Source organism: Geospiza fortis, unplaced genomic scaffold (assembly GCF_000277835.1).
Source record: "Geospiza fortis unplaced genomic scaffold, GeoFor_1.0 scaffold10, whole genome shotgun sequence".
Lineage (NCBI taxonomy): Eukaryota > Metazoa > Chordata > Aves > Passeriformes > Thraupidae > Geospiza > Geospiza fortis.
Genome location: NW_005054326.1, coordinates 5,451,765 through 5,468,669, shown reverse-complemented (window position 1 = coordinate 5,468,669; position 16,905 = coordinate 5,451,765). Strand labels below are relative to the sequence as shown.

Below are 16,905 nucleotides of genomic sequence, written 5' to 3'. Positions count from 1 at the left end.
TTGTCAAGGCCAAGTGTCAAGCAAGCTCTGTTATGCAGGCAGTTCCCACTCATCTGTGTTTAGAATGATGGTGGTCTGAAAAAAAAGACTTGCCATGCAAATGTACATAAAAAGTGAGAAAGGTAATACCTTAAAACTTAACAGACTGCATAGACAAATTAATTTAGACTATATGGGCAAATATCAACTTATGCAGACAGTGTCCCAGGAGTTTCTAGAAGTCAGAGACACAGTTAAGGGCAGCACAACCCTGAAAGCACTGAACACTCCTGAGAATTACCAAAGGCCCCTCTAGACATCAGCCAAGACACACCTTGGACTGCACTTCACAGCAATACTGATCTAAGTGATTTTCTTATTTTTAGATCTGGACTAAGACCAATGAACTGACGAAGGCAGGTTAAGCACAACTGACCCAGCACAAAAGGAAAGTATGATAACAAAGGCAGCAAGATGCTGTAACACCAAAATGTGAGCAGAAAGAGGCACAGATTTGCCCTGCAGAACTTATGATTCATGTTAGGTACTTGAAGCTGCATTATCATTTATGGAAAATTCTGAACAGAAGTATTTTGCAGTATTGGGTGACAGCAAATACTCACGTTCAGCAATCTGCTGCACAGGGAAGCCCAGATAGAAGCTGAATTCCACCACGGACAAGTTTCTGAGCTGCTCGCTGACTTCAGACCCATTGAGAAAACCGTACCTGTCTCGGATGGCAAAAACAATGCTCACAGGGCCCTGTCGAAACGCCACCCCAGGCCTGCTCAGAGTTATATTCAGTATCTGAAAAGACAGCATTGAAGCAGGGTGAGCAAAATCAAATCACTGCCATTTCCATCCCTTCCTCGACAGACTTCTCTTTTTCCTCTTATATGAAGAGGTGTGCAATTCACATCAAGACAGAGGAACATCTGTTCCAGATTGGTTCAGCCAGCTGAGTCTCAGAAGAGGAAAAGTTACATGTGAATTCCTCTTCAAAGAGTCATCCTTTAAGGTCAGTCATAATCCAGAATGATCTGACAGCTACAGCCCAGAAAATGATGAGAAAAAAAACCACCTAGCAAGTCAGACAGCAAAATAAATCTAGTCGCAAATAAGTCTTAGATGTATGCCAAACTGCATGGAACAGAAGAAAGGCATTGATTATGGCAAAAAAAGTTCTGAAAATGGATACTCTCTTGGTAAAAACCTCCTGCACCATGCACACTCAAACCCACCAGTTGTTAGAAGCCTTTTTGTGGCAACAATATACACAGCAAATGTATTCATGTAGATAAACCTCTTCTGAAAAATAAGAAGTATTTAAAGTAAGTTGGCTAAGCTGATGGTCCAAGAAATTGTTTTGCATGCTCTGTCCTCAGTCTATGCAGTGACACTGTGTTTGAAGTTCTGAGCACTCTTCTATATGTACTACACAGTATTTTAGGTACTCTAAAATTTGTCATTTTTCTTCCTGAATTTATTTTAGTGTACAACAGATGGGTATTTATGGTGTCAGTTAAACAACATAACAAAATTTTTACTGAGTTTGGTATTACAACAAAGTTAGATTAAATTTAAGAATTCAAACAGAAGAGGGAGTTGATCTCATTAAACTGAATTGCTGACTTTCCAGGGAGCTCTAAGCTCTGCTGTGTGATTCAGGGCTCTGCACATGTGCAATACCTTTCATGTGTGAAGTTCCAGTAGCAGCTGTCCCAGACATCATATACTGTAAGTATTTCTAGACCTCAGAAGCAACTAGCATGTTTGCTCACATGATGGCAGGGTCATGTAACTCCTATACTCCCTAACAGGGTGGGGAAAAACCAGCATGGCAATGAGAGCTGCGAGTTTTCTTCCAACAAAAACTTTTTAACCACACCTTAGTCTTTTATAGTAAACTATGACGGGAGTGACTCTGGTAAGGGCTGGAACAGTTTTTATTTGAGAAATTATAAACCCTCTCACATTCAATAATGCTTTTGGATATAAACCATCACCTTGGATCATTTTTTTCAAAAAGCTTGTAAAAGCTTGTAACATGTTGTGCCATGTTATTTTTTGGGGGAAAACCCAACTGACTTCATGACAAAGCCTCATAGTCCTACATGACCTAGACTGCAAGTGACAGCCAGAGAACACTTAACTCATTTTATTGTCTGGAAGAAACAAAGGACAAGCAAAGGTGAGGGGGGAAAAGGGACAGATACAAACCATGCTCATCCTCTCACCTGCACAGTGAAGTTGTAGGACTCCTGGTGCTTGTTCACCTCCAGGAATGCCATTGTCAGCCCTCTCTCAATGCGCTGGCTAAAGGTGCAGAATCCAATATCCACATTTCGAGGTACAAACTGAAGCACTGAAAGCAAAGGGCAATTATTCCTCCAGAAAAGTACTTCCATGAGAGAGAACAAAACAACAATTCACAGGACAATAATTTCCTTCTTTCATGAAGCTCAGGACACATTCAGTGAAACACCAGATGAAAACACATTAAAAATACATTTTTGTGTTTCTGCAGTAAATTCTCTACTCACTAAGATTGGTTGCAGCAGTAATTAGATCTCTGAAAGATACTAGTGACAAAATACTCACTGTTTCCTCTTGTATACTAAAAGACCTTCACTATAGACATGTGGCTAACTTCACCTCACCTGACCACTGAATTGGCCACACTGAAATCCTGAGCACCCAGCCAATCCACGAAAATCTTCAGAAAATAAAGCAACAAATATCTCTTTCTTGTAGCCTGAAATAAAGTATTTAGCTTGCCTAAAAGACTACATATTGGATCCATTAATGCACATTAGTATTTGTCTAACACTTTCAAAACACTTAGTAAGCTATCTGTTAAATTTAGATACAGACATCCTTAAGTTCAGAAGAGAGAAAGAAAGAGCACAAGGCAGAAAGAGTGAGTGTAGAGGAAGGTGATGAGGCACACAGACCTTAACTACATGCACATCTGTGGATTTCCACATATATTCTTACCCAAAGAAATGCTACAGTTAGCTTACAGATCCTAACATCAACGTTATACAAGGTTCAAACCCAAAAAATACACCTCCTGTCTATATAACCATGTTAGCAGTGGAAAAAGACATCACACCTGCGTAGCTGAAGTGATGTCTTGCCACGCAATTATTAACACAGCACAAACAACACACAAAGCGTATCTGAACAAAAGTACCATGTTGACATTTATTAACTCTGCTTGTATGCTCAGTCCTTGTCACTACCTCATTACACAGCCAACCAACCAGGCAAGCAGTTTTATCATGCAAACAGGGCCCAAAGAAGATTTTAAATGACAACACTGACTCTCAAAATCTATTACATGGGTACCATTTTGCTTTAGATTATTAGCAGTCAAACTTTGCAATACAGCAGCCATGGAAAGCTGAATACTACGTAGGCAATCCTCCTGCTCATGTTATACACAAGCTATCAATCCCCCTGCTCACAATTCTCCTACATCACAACATATAAAAGGCAGCTTTTAACATAAATTTAATCTGAAATTGACACAAACATTACAAAGTAGCTGCACTGTGATTTTATGAATAAATGTTTCATGGTTTTTTTTTTCTCTTCTCACCTTGAGAAGCAAAAGAAAGAGCACAATTATTTTGCAATGTACCAAAAAAATCCTGAAAAAAACCACAAAGTGATGGGTTTAACTGTTTACAATTTACCACCTCTGCCACGGATCTGTAAATTATGTCATTAACAAAAAGAATTAAGATTCACAGTAGAACAGAGGGCTTTGACTCGACCTTGCATTGCAAGTGAAGAAGTGTGAATCAACAGGAAGCCACCTTTTCCCCTGTGTGTCAGGAGGAACTCACCTGTCTGAACCTGGAATCTGTTGTCTGGCACAGTGAAAGAAGGGTGCAGTGAGAGGATGATGGGGGCCTCCCCACGAAGAAGACTGCTGTTCACAAGCACATTTATGACAGCTATTGCCGTGTAAACAAAGGGACCAGATGTCACCAAGAAAGCAAATTTGGGGGAAATTTTATAAACCTACAACAAAAGAAAAAAACTGAAATTAAGAAAACTCAAATATGTCAATGTTAAATCTGGCAACATTTTAGACCCACAGAGTCTCATGCAGTTCAAAGCCACCTCACTGAGAGGCAGGAAAATGCAGTCTTTATTTTTCAAAGAGCAGCAGAAGCACAAACACTACTGTGCCCTGCAGCCTCTGCTCCAGTGCATCAGAGACAACTCCCTCATGCCAGATGCACCTACTGGAATCTCTTCAGTACAACACACCAATCTCAGCACCTCTTGATTTATCACATTCCCACATATTAGCACTCCCCCTTGCCTACATTCCCCTGGTGTACATAACATTTCCCACACAAAATTCCTGTTTACTTTCTGAACTGCTTGCATAGCTTCTGCATTTCAGTCATACACCACATAGTGAATGCATCCTATACCATTCATATGTGGCACACAAGGAGTAAAATACACATAACCAATGTCCTTTAGATGTAATTTTCACACTCAAGAAACTTTCTTCCAGGGAACACTTCTATCTGCTTGTTTCAACACAGTTACCACATTACAATTCTCCTCTTCCAATTCATATCCTGACTTTGAGTCTCCTTAAAAACCCTGAGGAGCCTTAGACATCAGGTAAAAGAAATGAGATTGCAAGTTAAATATAAACCTTGAACCATGCAGACACTCTTATCCATCATTTCTCAGCCACCTAAGTAGAACAAATGGAAGTGTTTTATTTATTTAAACATATTGCAGTGTCTTCCCTCCTTCAGAGAAACTCTTTCAACATTAAGAACACCTGTTTCCCCACCATTACTTTCTTCCTTCCTTGGTTTACTCCCCCAGTTTGCTTTATTTGCCTGTGGCAGTCACACTTCAAAAATATTTTGGGATATCCAACACGATGGCCTCATGGATAAATCATGTAAACCAGAGACCCAGAGTTTCTGATAAATTCACTGAAAGGATGCCAGGACCTTGCAGATGCCATGCTGGTGAAGGGATGTGTTAGATACCTTCAGATTCAGGAACAGCCTTATAGAAAACTACAGTGCCACTTAAATTGCGACCCACATATTCCTTTTTGGTATTTCTGCTGTAGTGTAAAGTGATGGCAACTGCTGTTGAGATGAGACAGCAAGCAGCTCCTTCCTGTCTTCTAAAATGCCTGCATTTCAGAGAGCTCATCTCCACCAGAAGAAACTACCTCAGCAGCAGAAGGAAATGAGAAAAATAATCTATGCTTCTCATTATGCCTTTCTTCTTTCTTTGCCCACAAATACATGCAACATCCAACTTTTATTTTAAATGGATTTAGATCCATAAAACTCAAATTTGTTTGATATTAATAATGTGCACAGCTCCTTTCAGTTCCTCTTATCTGAAATTTTATTCTTTTATCTCATGATGAAATAATCTCTGCAGCTTCAGTTTGTCAAACAGAAACAGCAGTTAAAAATGGGTAACACATGCCAAAAGAAAGTTGCCCATTACTTGCAAATGAGATTGCTTAAAAGGCAAGAAAAAGAGGAATTAGAATTACAAATCTCAGTGACAATTTGCTGGTGATTTCTGAAGCAGTATATGCTGAGGAAGAGAGGCTTGCTGCAGCCAGCATACACTTATGCACTGGAGTTGGGTATTTCAGACACAAAAGCAAACCTCAGTAACCAACTCAGCTGCCTCCATCTCTGACTGGTTGTGCTGCCCCACAAACAACCAGGAAAGCAGCCCTGGAATTAACTTGTTCAGCTCAACAGCTAATACTGGTTCCCTTCTGTACTGCACTCCATCAGAAGAGCAACAGCAAGTCCAGAATGGACATCCAAAATAAAAATCCACTTTTAACAGTAATTTTGAGTTAGGCAGATTAGAACCACTACAAGTCAAAACAATAGCTATTTCTGCCTGAGATATTGCAGGGTTGTCTAGAATTAGCTCTCTTCAGCCTCATCCATATGACAGAAATAACAGACCCATGACAGCATGATGCTGTCTACAAGCTAATTCACAGAGAAGCTTACAAAGTTATCAAGGCTAGATGAGCACAGCTCATGACTCTGGAATCACGATTCATGAATGAGAATAGCTGCTCTTGGCACAGCTCTAATGGTTCACAGACCCAGCCATCCATCCAACTCTCTCTTGGAAGTTTCACCTCCACGGCTAGGACAGCTGGATGCTAACAAATTAGATGGTTGAACCATCACACTTTAGAGTGTTGCTATTAAAGTACACAACCATGTATTTCTTACATTAAAATGTACAAGTATTTTAACTTTAGCACCTTGGTCCAGAAAGCCAGAGAAGCACACAAAATTCCATATGCAGTTTGGAGCCATCCCCACTGCAAAAGCAGAACCCTTCAGCAGAAGCAGAGAACTCTTACAACAGCTCGAGTTAAGCTATCCCTGCTGCTGAGTGCAATGACTGACCCAACTCTGCTGTTCCCAGGACACAACCTAGCTCATTCCAAGCTACCCTCACAAGAGAGAGCACATCCAGCACAGAAAGTTTTTAAGACTCCGTTTACTAAGGCTAAAAGAGTATTTAGGAACAACATGACTGTATCTTTTCCTTGTCCCTTATGATGTTTCCTAAGCATTTGCTATTGATTACTGTCTGCTAAAATACTTGATCAGATGCACCTTTGCCACAACCCAATCTATGCCTACACTCCACTGTATTATGCTGTGTAAACATCTGGCAGAAAACATCAACAACTGATTTTCTCACCACCACCTTATTAAGAATCCTATAAAGAGCCTGTAGAGGGTGTTTAACTTCCTGAAGAAGAACTACAAAGGCTCACAGGTCTTAAAAATAAAATAAAGCTTCTGCTTCTAGGCACGTCAGGATCCTGAGGCAGCAGTTCTCACTGGTTTTGCACACCTCTACAGTACCAGCCACAACCTCAGCAGTGGTGAAGCAGAGATGAAGCCACTTCAAGCCCACAAGGTGGCATCTTTGAAAGAAGCATTTACGTGGCAATGACCTGAACTCCACACTTTGGAGGCAGAGTTCGCTGATTTGGGATTATAGGAACTGGTAGGTTAAGGACACACCACCAGACCCACATTAAATACGACAACCAAGTGGCTAAGGTAAAAATGCCAGATGCAGGATAAAATTTCCAAGCACAAATGAGGCTGGCAAAAACCCTTTTCCTGCTGGCATGAACTTAATGGCACCAGGGGTCCTGGCAGTGAGTCACTGCCAACACTGTTTTATTTTACACCCCAGTGCAAGTCAAGTCAAGAGAACATTGTCTAACAGATCCTACCCAAGTGTCATAAGCTTTATATTACAGAGTGTTGACTAAAACTACTCTTATTCAGACAATGGGGTCTTATTCTTTTGCAGATGCAGTACGTTGAGACCAGCTAGAAAAAACTTTGAAATTTTTGGTTATGCTCACTTTGCTGTAAGGATTTTTCTAGGGAAAAAAGTGACAGAAGTTTTTTTCATTTGGCAGGATCCTGCCTTCTCTTTTTTCCACTTCAGCAACTCACAGTGTTTGAAACAATAAAGCACCAGAGACCAAAGTTTCAACTGAAAAAGCTGAGGGCAAAAAATGCTTTAATCCTCCTTTCACTGCTAAACTTGCTTCTTATTTAAAGTGAGAAGCAGTTATAGGCATCACAGCCATGGATTTTATTTTTAAAGCATACATTACTACAAAGTTAAATTTAACTGGACTGTCTCCTGATTTACTGTACATTACATCACAGCGAGGGAACATCTGTGAGCTGTAATAAGAGACACAGTAAAAAAGTAGTTTAGAGAAGTGCACTGCTTTACCATAACTTGCAAATACACACATGGTTTCTAGGTACTTTCAACTAACAAAAGTCAGGTCTGTTTGATTGATTAAGTTTAGTAAGATGGAGAAATTCTGTTTAAAATACTGCATTACATCACCACTCAACACTGTTATAGACAGCTCTTTTTCAAACCAACAGTTTTGTTAGTATTCCACAGTTAGAGGTGAAAACATATTTGCTAGTGATTATTTTTAGTGCAGAACCCATATGATAGCAGCATTCTAGAATAAGCAGAACTGATTCAGCAAAGATGTTTTTCCTTTAGATAAAAAAGATTTTCCAAAGGATGAAGCTAGACTAGCTGCATTATTTATAAAAACAGTTACTTCTGAGAAGCCTTAGGACTTCTTGGAAGCTTTCTCCCTGTTGAGAGCTTTACAAGGCAATAGTAGGCATGAAAGGCAGGAAATTAAAGGGAAAAATATAAAGTGAGATATCAAATGCTTGCTCCAATTAACGTTCAAATATTAAGAAAGGGATTTTGTCCTACTGCTGTTAATAGTAAGAACATAAGCACTCCCATATTAATGAGCTGTGTAAGGTCACTGAAAATTAAATGTGTTTCTATCATTATGAATATCTTGACTTCTTGACTATTCCAGTTTGCACAAACTGAAGGTATGATTTACAAACTAGAAGAAAAATCTCTTATATATATAAAAAAATCTAAGTAGCTCACAAGTAGGTGTTGCTAAAAGGACATAAACTACCCATAATTTACAGAGGCAGCTCACTGTAGCTGAAGTTTGGCAGGAATTTATAACACTCCTATCTTGACTGAGTAATAGAGATGTACATCCTCAAACATCAGACAGGAGTTGTTTAATTACTGAGTGCAGTGATCATGGGAGATGCCAAAATTAAAGGCACCAAGCAATTCTGTGCACGGAGAAATGCAAGTTATGTTCAATGAACTGCTACTTGAGTTAACTACAGAACAAAAATGAGATCACTGACTCACAAAAGATCATCTGGTACTGGGCTGTGACAACTTTTTCATCTGCCAAATCAGGCATTTGGGATTCTACCACCTCCCCTGCAAGTGCTGAGGGTCTCATTTATAACATAAAATAGCACAAGGCAGTGCAGAAGGATTCATTTTGTTTAAAGTGCCAAGTATGTAATCAGCTAGCAGAACAAACAGACCTGCTTAACAGGTATTTTGAAGGGTAAAAGTTCTTCAGTTTCAATTCACCAGGCAAAGGAGGTGAGCAACAGATTCTGGACATGACTTGCTCACCTCTAGCAAAACCAAGAAAGGTCTGTCCTAGAAAATGATGGCATTCTAAAAGTAAAAAAGTTGACATCATGTTCACAATAAATAAAAAAAAGCAAGAAACATGACTAACATTTAATTTAAAATAAAGCTCTCTTTGATGCAGTATCTATAGACTGTTTGAATTACTGTTTTAGCTTATGAACTAAACCCCTACTGTATTATATTGACCAAAGAGTACTTGTACACACTCATACCACTTACCTCCAGCTCTACTGATCTCCTGAACTGAACTCTGAGCACTTCTCTGATGGATTCACTGACATTTCGCAGAACAGCTCTTCGGGCCAGCACTAGAAATTAATGTCAGTCAGAAAATACTTTTAGCTTCATCTCTTAGGTTTTTATTCAAAGCTGCATTTTCAACTGTGCAGTGCATGAAGAAGCAAGTAGTGAGATCAGTTGCATCAAACAGGTAAGATGAACAACAAGGACAGGGGTGAAGGTGTGACTGTATCCTAAAAAGTGACTGTAAAGTTTAAGGAACTGTAAGTTTATTTTCTCTTTGTTTTGTTTTTCCACAGCTAATGTCTTCAGCATTCTGATAAAAGAAACTTTAAAGAGCCACTGAGGCATTCAAATGGGAAAGTAGCAGTATATTTGGTTTGACTTGTGAGTTTGCTGTCACAACACAGTTAAAAGTTTTGCAGGCAACACATGGAATGCAGATAAGGTCAGAAAAAAGCCACAGAAAATATGCATCTACTTCTCTCTTAAATAAAAAGTAAGCAAACATGACATTAATTAATGAAAGGGATATCCACAGAGTAAGAAAGAGCTTTAAAACCTCCACATCCCAATAGATGTCATGTCTGTTACAGCCACACTTGACACTGTGACTGTGGGTTAAGCAAACAACTGGAAAGTGTTGTGTTGTCATCCTGCATTTACTTTCCATCAAAACCTTGCCTATAAAAGTACTCAAATTACATTTTAAAAAAGTCTTCCTCAACACTAGCACAGCTAGATCACCTACATATCTGGAGGATGAGCTTATGCTCATTCTGCTTTAATTCTTGCAACTAAGTCTTGAGAGTAAAAAATACTGCTCAGCACAAAAATGCAGCTCTTCTGCAGCTGCCCTGGATTAGTTTGCTGGCACTGTTTTGTTAACAAGCTAGGAAGATGCAGGAAAACACCAGAAAAGCAAACACAGATGCTAAGACAATTAATTTTGAAACACACTAATGTCACTTTTTCTGGTTACAAACACACCAAATCCAGCTGAAAGTAAGTATGGGAGGAGGTAAGATACAAACATAAGCTAGTAGGGTGAAATTATAAACATGGTTGCAAAACCCAAACTTTTTTTAAACCAATTCTCCTCTTACATACGACAACATTACCTCACATGCAGGTGTTTTTTAATAAACAGCAGCAACAACTGAAAGGAGAAACTTACTCAGTCAGAACATTAAACAGTTTGGCAGAACAGTACCATGACAGTAACATTCATTTACAACCAATGAAATGATAAAGCAGCCTCTAACTCAGCACACTTGTATCAGCAATTTTTGAGGACAATTTCATTCTCTGTGCAGTGTAATGTATTTGTAATTCTCTCTCACAATGGACTTTGTTCAAGAGAACTCTATTATTTTTAACAGTAAATGATAAATCAATGCTTTTACAGCTCTTTGTCTAAATTTACACCATAAGGTTCACTTAGTTAATCCAAAATCCGCAATTTAGCTAGGGGTTCATGTTACAGCGGCTTCCGAAAACCAAACTGAAAATGCTGGGGATATCTTACCCGCAGTGACTAAGTAGGCGTCGGGAACGGTGATGTCGCAGACGTACGGCTGCCTGGTGGTTGTCACAGCAGAGGTCACAGCCACCACTTCAGGTGGAGTAGTGGTCCTCGGAGGGGTGGAGGAGATTGTCCCTGGGCTGCCTGTAGCACTGGAGGAGATTGTCCCTGGGCTGCCTGTAGCACTGGTGGCAGCGGTGGAAGGAGCTGATGGATCAGCACCAGCAGTTACACTGCTTCCTGATGGAACTTCAAGTGCAGGGGGAGGGCTGGCAGTCAGAGGGAATTGTGTGGGAGCAAACGACGAGGTCACAGGCAGAGATGCTGTAGGAAAGGGCGTTATGCTGATGGTGTCAGCATCCGATGCGAGGATGTCAGGGTCTGTGGGAGGAAGGGCTGTGGGGACACTGTCCCTGCTGCCAGATGTTAAAAGCAGCGTGGGGTTAACTGTAGCACCAATATCCTCATCAGAACCCAGAGCAGTTGAAAGTAGAGATGAAGATATGTTTAAGACAGGAGTTGCTGGGAAGGTAGTAAACGAAGAGATCAGATTTGTTTCACTGAGCAAGATGCTGCTGGTAACAGACTGGGTGTCAGGAGTGGGCAGCACCAGAGTAGGAGCCACAGAAGGAGAGGTGGAGAAGGAAGGCTCCAACTGAGAGGTAGCTCCTGTGGCAGCTGAGGTAAACACAACTTCAGAGCCCACTGGCAGTACCGAGGATGCTTCCAGAAACACAGATGACTCTGCGTGAAACTCTGATGATGGCATTATTTCAGGAACCTGGGCGTCTGGAAGGGACGATGTATTTGAATGAAAGTATGATGTTTGGCTAAGATGTAACTGAGAAACCTCGGCATCAGTGGCAGAGCTGACAGTGGTAGCTAAGTCCCAGCTGGTAACATCCTCAGGAAGCACTGATGTCCCAGTCAACAAGGTCTGAGGTAACAGTGTTAATAAATCACTTTGCATGACAGAGTAAGAATTTAGCATGGTCAGCGATAAAGACAAGTAGCTAGACTCAATAAGAAATGGTGTTGATAAAAGATTGGATGGAAAATCTGAAATATTTAAAGACAGTTCATCCCTTGTAGATGTCTTGCCAAGCAAAACCACGGATTCTGATGGCATTAATTCTGGCAGCTCCAGCAAGGTTGTCCGACTGATTGCAAACGATGCGACTGGCTCACTGGGGATGACGGTAGAGTCCAACAGAGCAGTGGTGGCACCAGGAAGTTCTACATGAGCACTTGGAGTCAATGAAATTGTTTCCAGAACAGGGAGGGTCTGGGAAACAGAGATGTTCAGTGATGTTTCCCCAGGGAGCTGATGGAAGGAGGGAGATATTGTTATAGGTGTTCTAGTGTCTGTAGTGCTTAATAAAAACATGCTTGAGTCAGGGATTTCTGCAAGTCTTGAAGAAAGTGAAACAACTGGTCTTGATGGAAAAGAAGTATCAAAAATCTCAGGCGTAGGCTCCTCTAATTCATACCCATCAGTAATTATAGTTGTAAATGCAGTTATGCCTTGTACTTCAGAGGCTCTGATGGACAAAGTTTCAGCATCATCACCTGAGCCCACATCATGTTCTGGGGCAAAGCCTGCTTCTGGCAGAAGGGAAACAGAGTCACAATACAGACAGTAACTGTAGGATCTCGTCAAAGGCACTGGACTCTTGAGCTCACTGACAAGCTCTGATTGACTTGGTATTTCTGAACCAGCAGGCAAATTTGGTGCTGTAGTGGAGAATTCATGTGTAAACAGGCTGGCATTAAGAATTGTATTAGAGTTCACGGAAATGGCAGCTGAATCAAGAGGAAAAGACACAAGTGGAAGACTAATAGGATAAAAAGCAGGCTCAGCACTGGCTGCTGAAGCTGGTGTGAGCCAGGGAATGCTTGGAGTGGGGTAAGTCCTTCGACTGAGAGATTCTGCTGCCCTGCTACTCACATGGGTGTAAACATCACCATACAGGTCTGCACCTTGCACTGTGGCATCTGGGGCCCCAGGGCTGGTTTCACCCAGCAGCTTGAGATGGAGAGGAGATCCTTCTGAAGCACCCCCAAAAGGCAGAGCTGTTAAACTTGCATTGATGTTTTCCTGTGCCACAACTCCCCTGTCAGAAGGAATGGAAGTGAAAGGAACGGCTGTATTTGGAGGGTACAAGAGCAAGTCTCTGCTTGCTGTTAGTACTTCAGGATCTGGTACAAAAGGCTTTAGCTCCGTAAGAGTGTAGCTGCGTTCAGGGACAGCACTCAACGGAGTCTTCTGCTGTGCTGTTTCTGAGATATCATACAGTGAAGAAAGGACAGATAATGAAGGTGTTAGCAACACAGTTTCTAACATTTCTCTTGATGGCTCTACTGTATTAACTGAGTGATGATCTGTTAAAACTGCAAAAGACTTCACGGGAGGAGTCCACTGTGCCTTTGAAAAGGAGCTAATAAATTCATCATCACTTAGGAATGCCTCATTGCTCCTTACAGAGACATCTACCAACGGCGTACTTCTCCCTTCTGAAATCATGGCTGTTTCTTCTTGGCTAAGTAAAGTCCCATCAAAGGAAGTGGTAACTGATGATAAAACTGTTTGAAGCAAATCACTTTCTTGGGACTCCAAAGTACTCCTTGCTAAGGTCGTTTGTGTCCTGCTGCCTGATATGCTTTCATGCACCGTTGAGAAAAAGGAAAAATTCTGCTGTTCCAAGGATCTCTCATCTAAATCAAAAGGGAGAGAAAAACAAAAGCCAAAACACAACAGATCAGCACAAGCAGTAAGACTGCCATGAGCAAATGTCATACTGAATATTTCTGGAGACAACTGCCCAGAATTCAAGGGCGAAGACAAAGTAAGTAAAAACCCTCCACAAGCAAGTCAGCACAAATAGTAAGATTTCTTGTGAAACTCCATTCCCTGGAAATGAACAGGACAACACAAGCTCCTCTCAAAGCACTGATATGTCTCTACAGCAGCACTTCAATAAGACCCGTGGAAGAGCAGAAAGTGCCTCCCTCTCACCTGGGCAAGGCTACACTCCATGGCAACTAGTGATCTCCCAAAGCAAACACACCAGAAAGGGTAATGAGGAACAATGCAGGGGAAAATCTACATAATTTTAGGTGTTTTGCTCTCCTTTAGTATCCCTTAATTTTCTGTGATTTTATTCTTTCTTAATATTAAGGTCACTAGAAGATCTACTCTGTTCACGGACCAGATCCTCCATCTCATATCAGAAATAAGTGACATGAGAGATGAAGAGGGGTTCCCTGTTTCATAAGGTAAATGTGGACCTGGTATCAATAGAAAGAATTTGCTATCATGTTGTGACATGTTTGTAACATGTTATTTTTACATTGTCCACCATTCATCTGAAGTCTGGCATGTTAGCTTCATTACACAATTGCTATGTTTATTCACAGCCCTCTGTAGGACTGGCCTCTTTATAGTGGCCACCTGTAATAAAGCTTTCACTCCTCTAGTTTGCAGACCTCAAGTAGTAATGGCCAGGTTCAAACACAAAGGAGAAAAAGTTGAGAATTCACCACATATTTCAACAAACAAAATACTCTCCTCTCTCAAAAAGCATTCTTGGGTTACAGAGAAGATCTGTATATAAGCTTTTCCAAGAACAAATGAGTTTGGCAGAGAAAAGGCTGATTACTTTCCTGAAATGTTGAGATTGGATTAATAGCATTCAGAGCTGAATTATTAAAGCAAATCACAGAAAACTGCAGCAGAACAGTTTTCAAGGGTACACACAAAGCGTTCATCTTTAAGTTAACGATCATTCCTGATCGCCCTGTTTTCATATGGGAGTGTCCAGGCAGTGCTGCTGGAACCCACCAGCAACACCCATTAACAAGGCTGGAGGGACAGGAATCACATCCAGTTAAACCACCAGGGACCAGTTTAAAGTAAAAACAAGCATACACATTACAAAGCACTGGACAAATGATACAGTACACAGCTCAACTGCAACTACATCTGTAACCCTTTAGAGGATGCCTTGAGCTCAGTAACTCACAGAAAGTCCTGCAGGAATAGCTCACCTATCTGTTTCCCAGTGTCTAACACCACTTTCCAGAGGTGATAAACTACTGTACCTATCCCCTTCTCCCCAGTCTGTCTGCTGAACTCCTTGACACAACTTTTCAAGTGCTGATAAATTTTGAAGGTGCTGATCTGAAAAGCACAACTAGGAGAGTTAATGCTTACCACTGATCACACCTAACTAAGTGAATGCTGTGATTATATCCTTTATTTTACAAATTCCATGCACAACGTTTTGTAGCACAACAGATACTATTCTCTCAGGCAGTCCCAATCCATTTTTTTCCTCCTCAAACTCACTGTAGGCATTACCAGCTTTATGATGCTTAGTTGGAGTATGATGATAAAATATACTGCCTTACAATGCTCTCAGGTGAAGAACAAGAAGACAAGAAAAAACACTGTTGTAAAAGCTATGTAAGACAAGTAAACAAGTCCATCCTCAACCTCTTCAGCAGAGGTCAGATGCTTGAACACGACACAGTGCAGCCACCATGGAATAACAGCTTTCACAAGGAGTTAACATGAGTACCAGACAAAGTAGCTTCCAAGAAGCACAGAACCAAAATGTACCCTGACACAGCTCTGCTAGCTGACCAAAAGTTGCTCAACTTTTTTATCATTGCTAGAAGCGTCCCTGGGCTCATTATTTTCTTTGACTTACGCTTCCAACCTTTACTTTTCTCTTTGTGACATTCTGAGTAAGCAGGGAGTTACTAAAGGAAGACTTACAAGGCTATGAACCAAACACTGCCAAAATTAATCCCTTCTCTCCCTATATGTGTGTGCATTTCCTTTTAGGCAGCCCTGTAAAACCCTGCCCAGCTTGGTACTTTGGACACCTAACCCTTGCTTACAGTGAATTCCACACTGCAGACAAACATGGTAACAGAGAGGGTTACTCCTTGTTCACCACAGCTTCATGTTGTAAATCTCTGCAGCAGTACACAAGGCAGCTGTAAGAGCTTCATAATGAGCATGGTGAATACAGCTGACAGTTAATATGACCAGACAGAGCTGAATACTAATACCAATTAGAAACTGCACTTTTGATCAGGTATCTCCACAAATCTCTGACTCAAAGCTAGAGGTGATTCAACAAAAACAACTCTACTGCCTATCTATGCCTATGCTGCACACCATCTTCCTTCACCCGCAGAGAGCCACTTTATTTTTGTTCAGCTTGACTGGGGAGCTGGCAGATGGCAAGATCCTGCTGGAAGTAAGTAAATGTCACAGAGAAGATGTTCTGAAGAGTTAAGTGCATAACCCTAAGCTGTCCAACAAACACGTAGAACAGGCAAGGCTTTAAATTCTTTCTGACTTTAGAATATGGTTTTCAAATTTTTTGGATGGTCTGATAATATTTTTTTCCTTGAAAAACAAAGGAATATTAAATAATTATTTCATCACACACTTGTGCCTTGCCTCTCAATGTAAAGAATCTTGCTATTGATGCCAGGAAGGAAAGAGCGCAACTTTTGAAATAAATGTTTCACTTTTGGAAGGAAAACAAACTTGAAAAAGTTACAAGCTCCAAGACAAAGTAAGAGCACTGTCATCTACGGTAAGTGGAAATGAGAAAAATTCACCTACGCATGCAGGATTTTGAAAAAAAACCCACCAGCAAGTTTACAAGTTGATGTTCCACCCTATTTACTTTGCTCAGTGTTTCAGAAGCAGGCAGCATTAGTGATCCGCCATTAATAATACAAATTAGTGTTTTCTGTCAACTCCACAGAACAGTGCACCACTTGAATAGCGCTTGTCAGGACTGAGCGTGCCTCTCAGGGAGAGCAGATGGGACGCGTGGCAGATGTGTTTGGGAGCAGCCAGACAGCCCACAAAGAGGCAGGAAAAGCAAAGGAGAAAGGGAAGGAGGAGAAGGCACACCACGGCATGACAATCAGCGCAGAGGGGCCGCTCTGGCTGTACCGTGGGACAAAGGAAGCAGACAGATTGCACATGTTCTGCTGCATCTCAATGCCACGGCTGCACAAAGCTATTG

At 41.0% G+C, this 16,905-nt stretch overlaps 1 protein-coding gene across 1 annotated transcript in view; it reads right to left on the bottom strand.

Annotated features, from left to right (window-relative positions):
• KIAA1549 (KIAA1549 ortholog) overlaps positions 1–13,661 on the bottom strand; it is a 74,003-nt gene extending 60,342 nt beyond the window's left edge. The window contains exons 1-5 of the mRNA XM_031057017.1: positions 10,853–13,661; positions 9,304–9,392; positions 3,834–4,011; positions 2,217–2,344; positions 603–786 (exon numbers count right to left, since the gene is read on the bottom strand). Of these exons, the coding sequence (XP_030912877.1) occupies positions 603–786; positions 2,217–2,344; positions 3,834–4,011; positions 9,304–9,392; positions 10,853–13,646 (3,373 nt within the window). The 5' untranslated portion in view covers positions 13,647–13,661. The remainder of the gene's footprint in view (positions 1–602; positions 787–2,216; positions 2,345–3,833; positions 4,012–9,303; positions 9,393–10,852) is intronic.
• Positions 13,662–16,905: the final 3,244 nt, after the last annotated feature.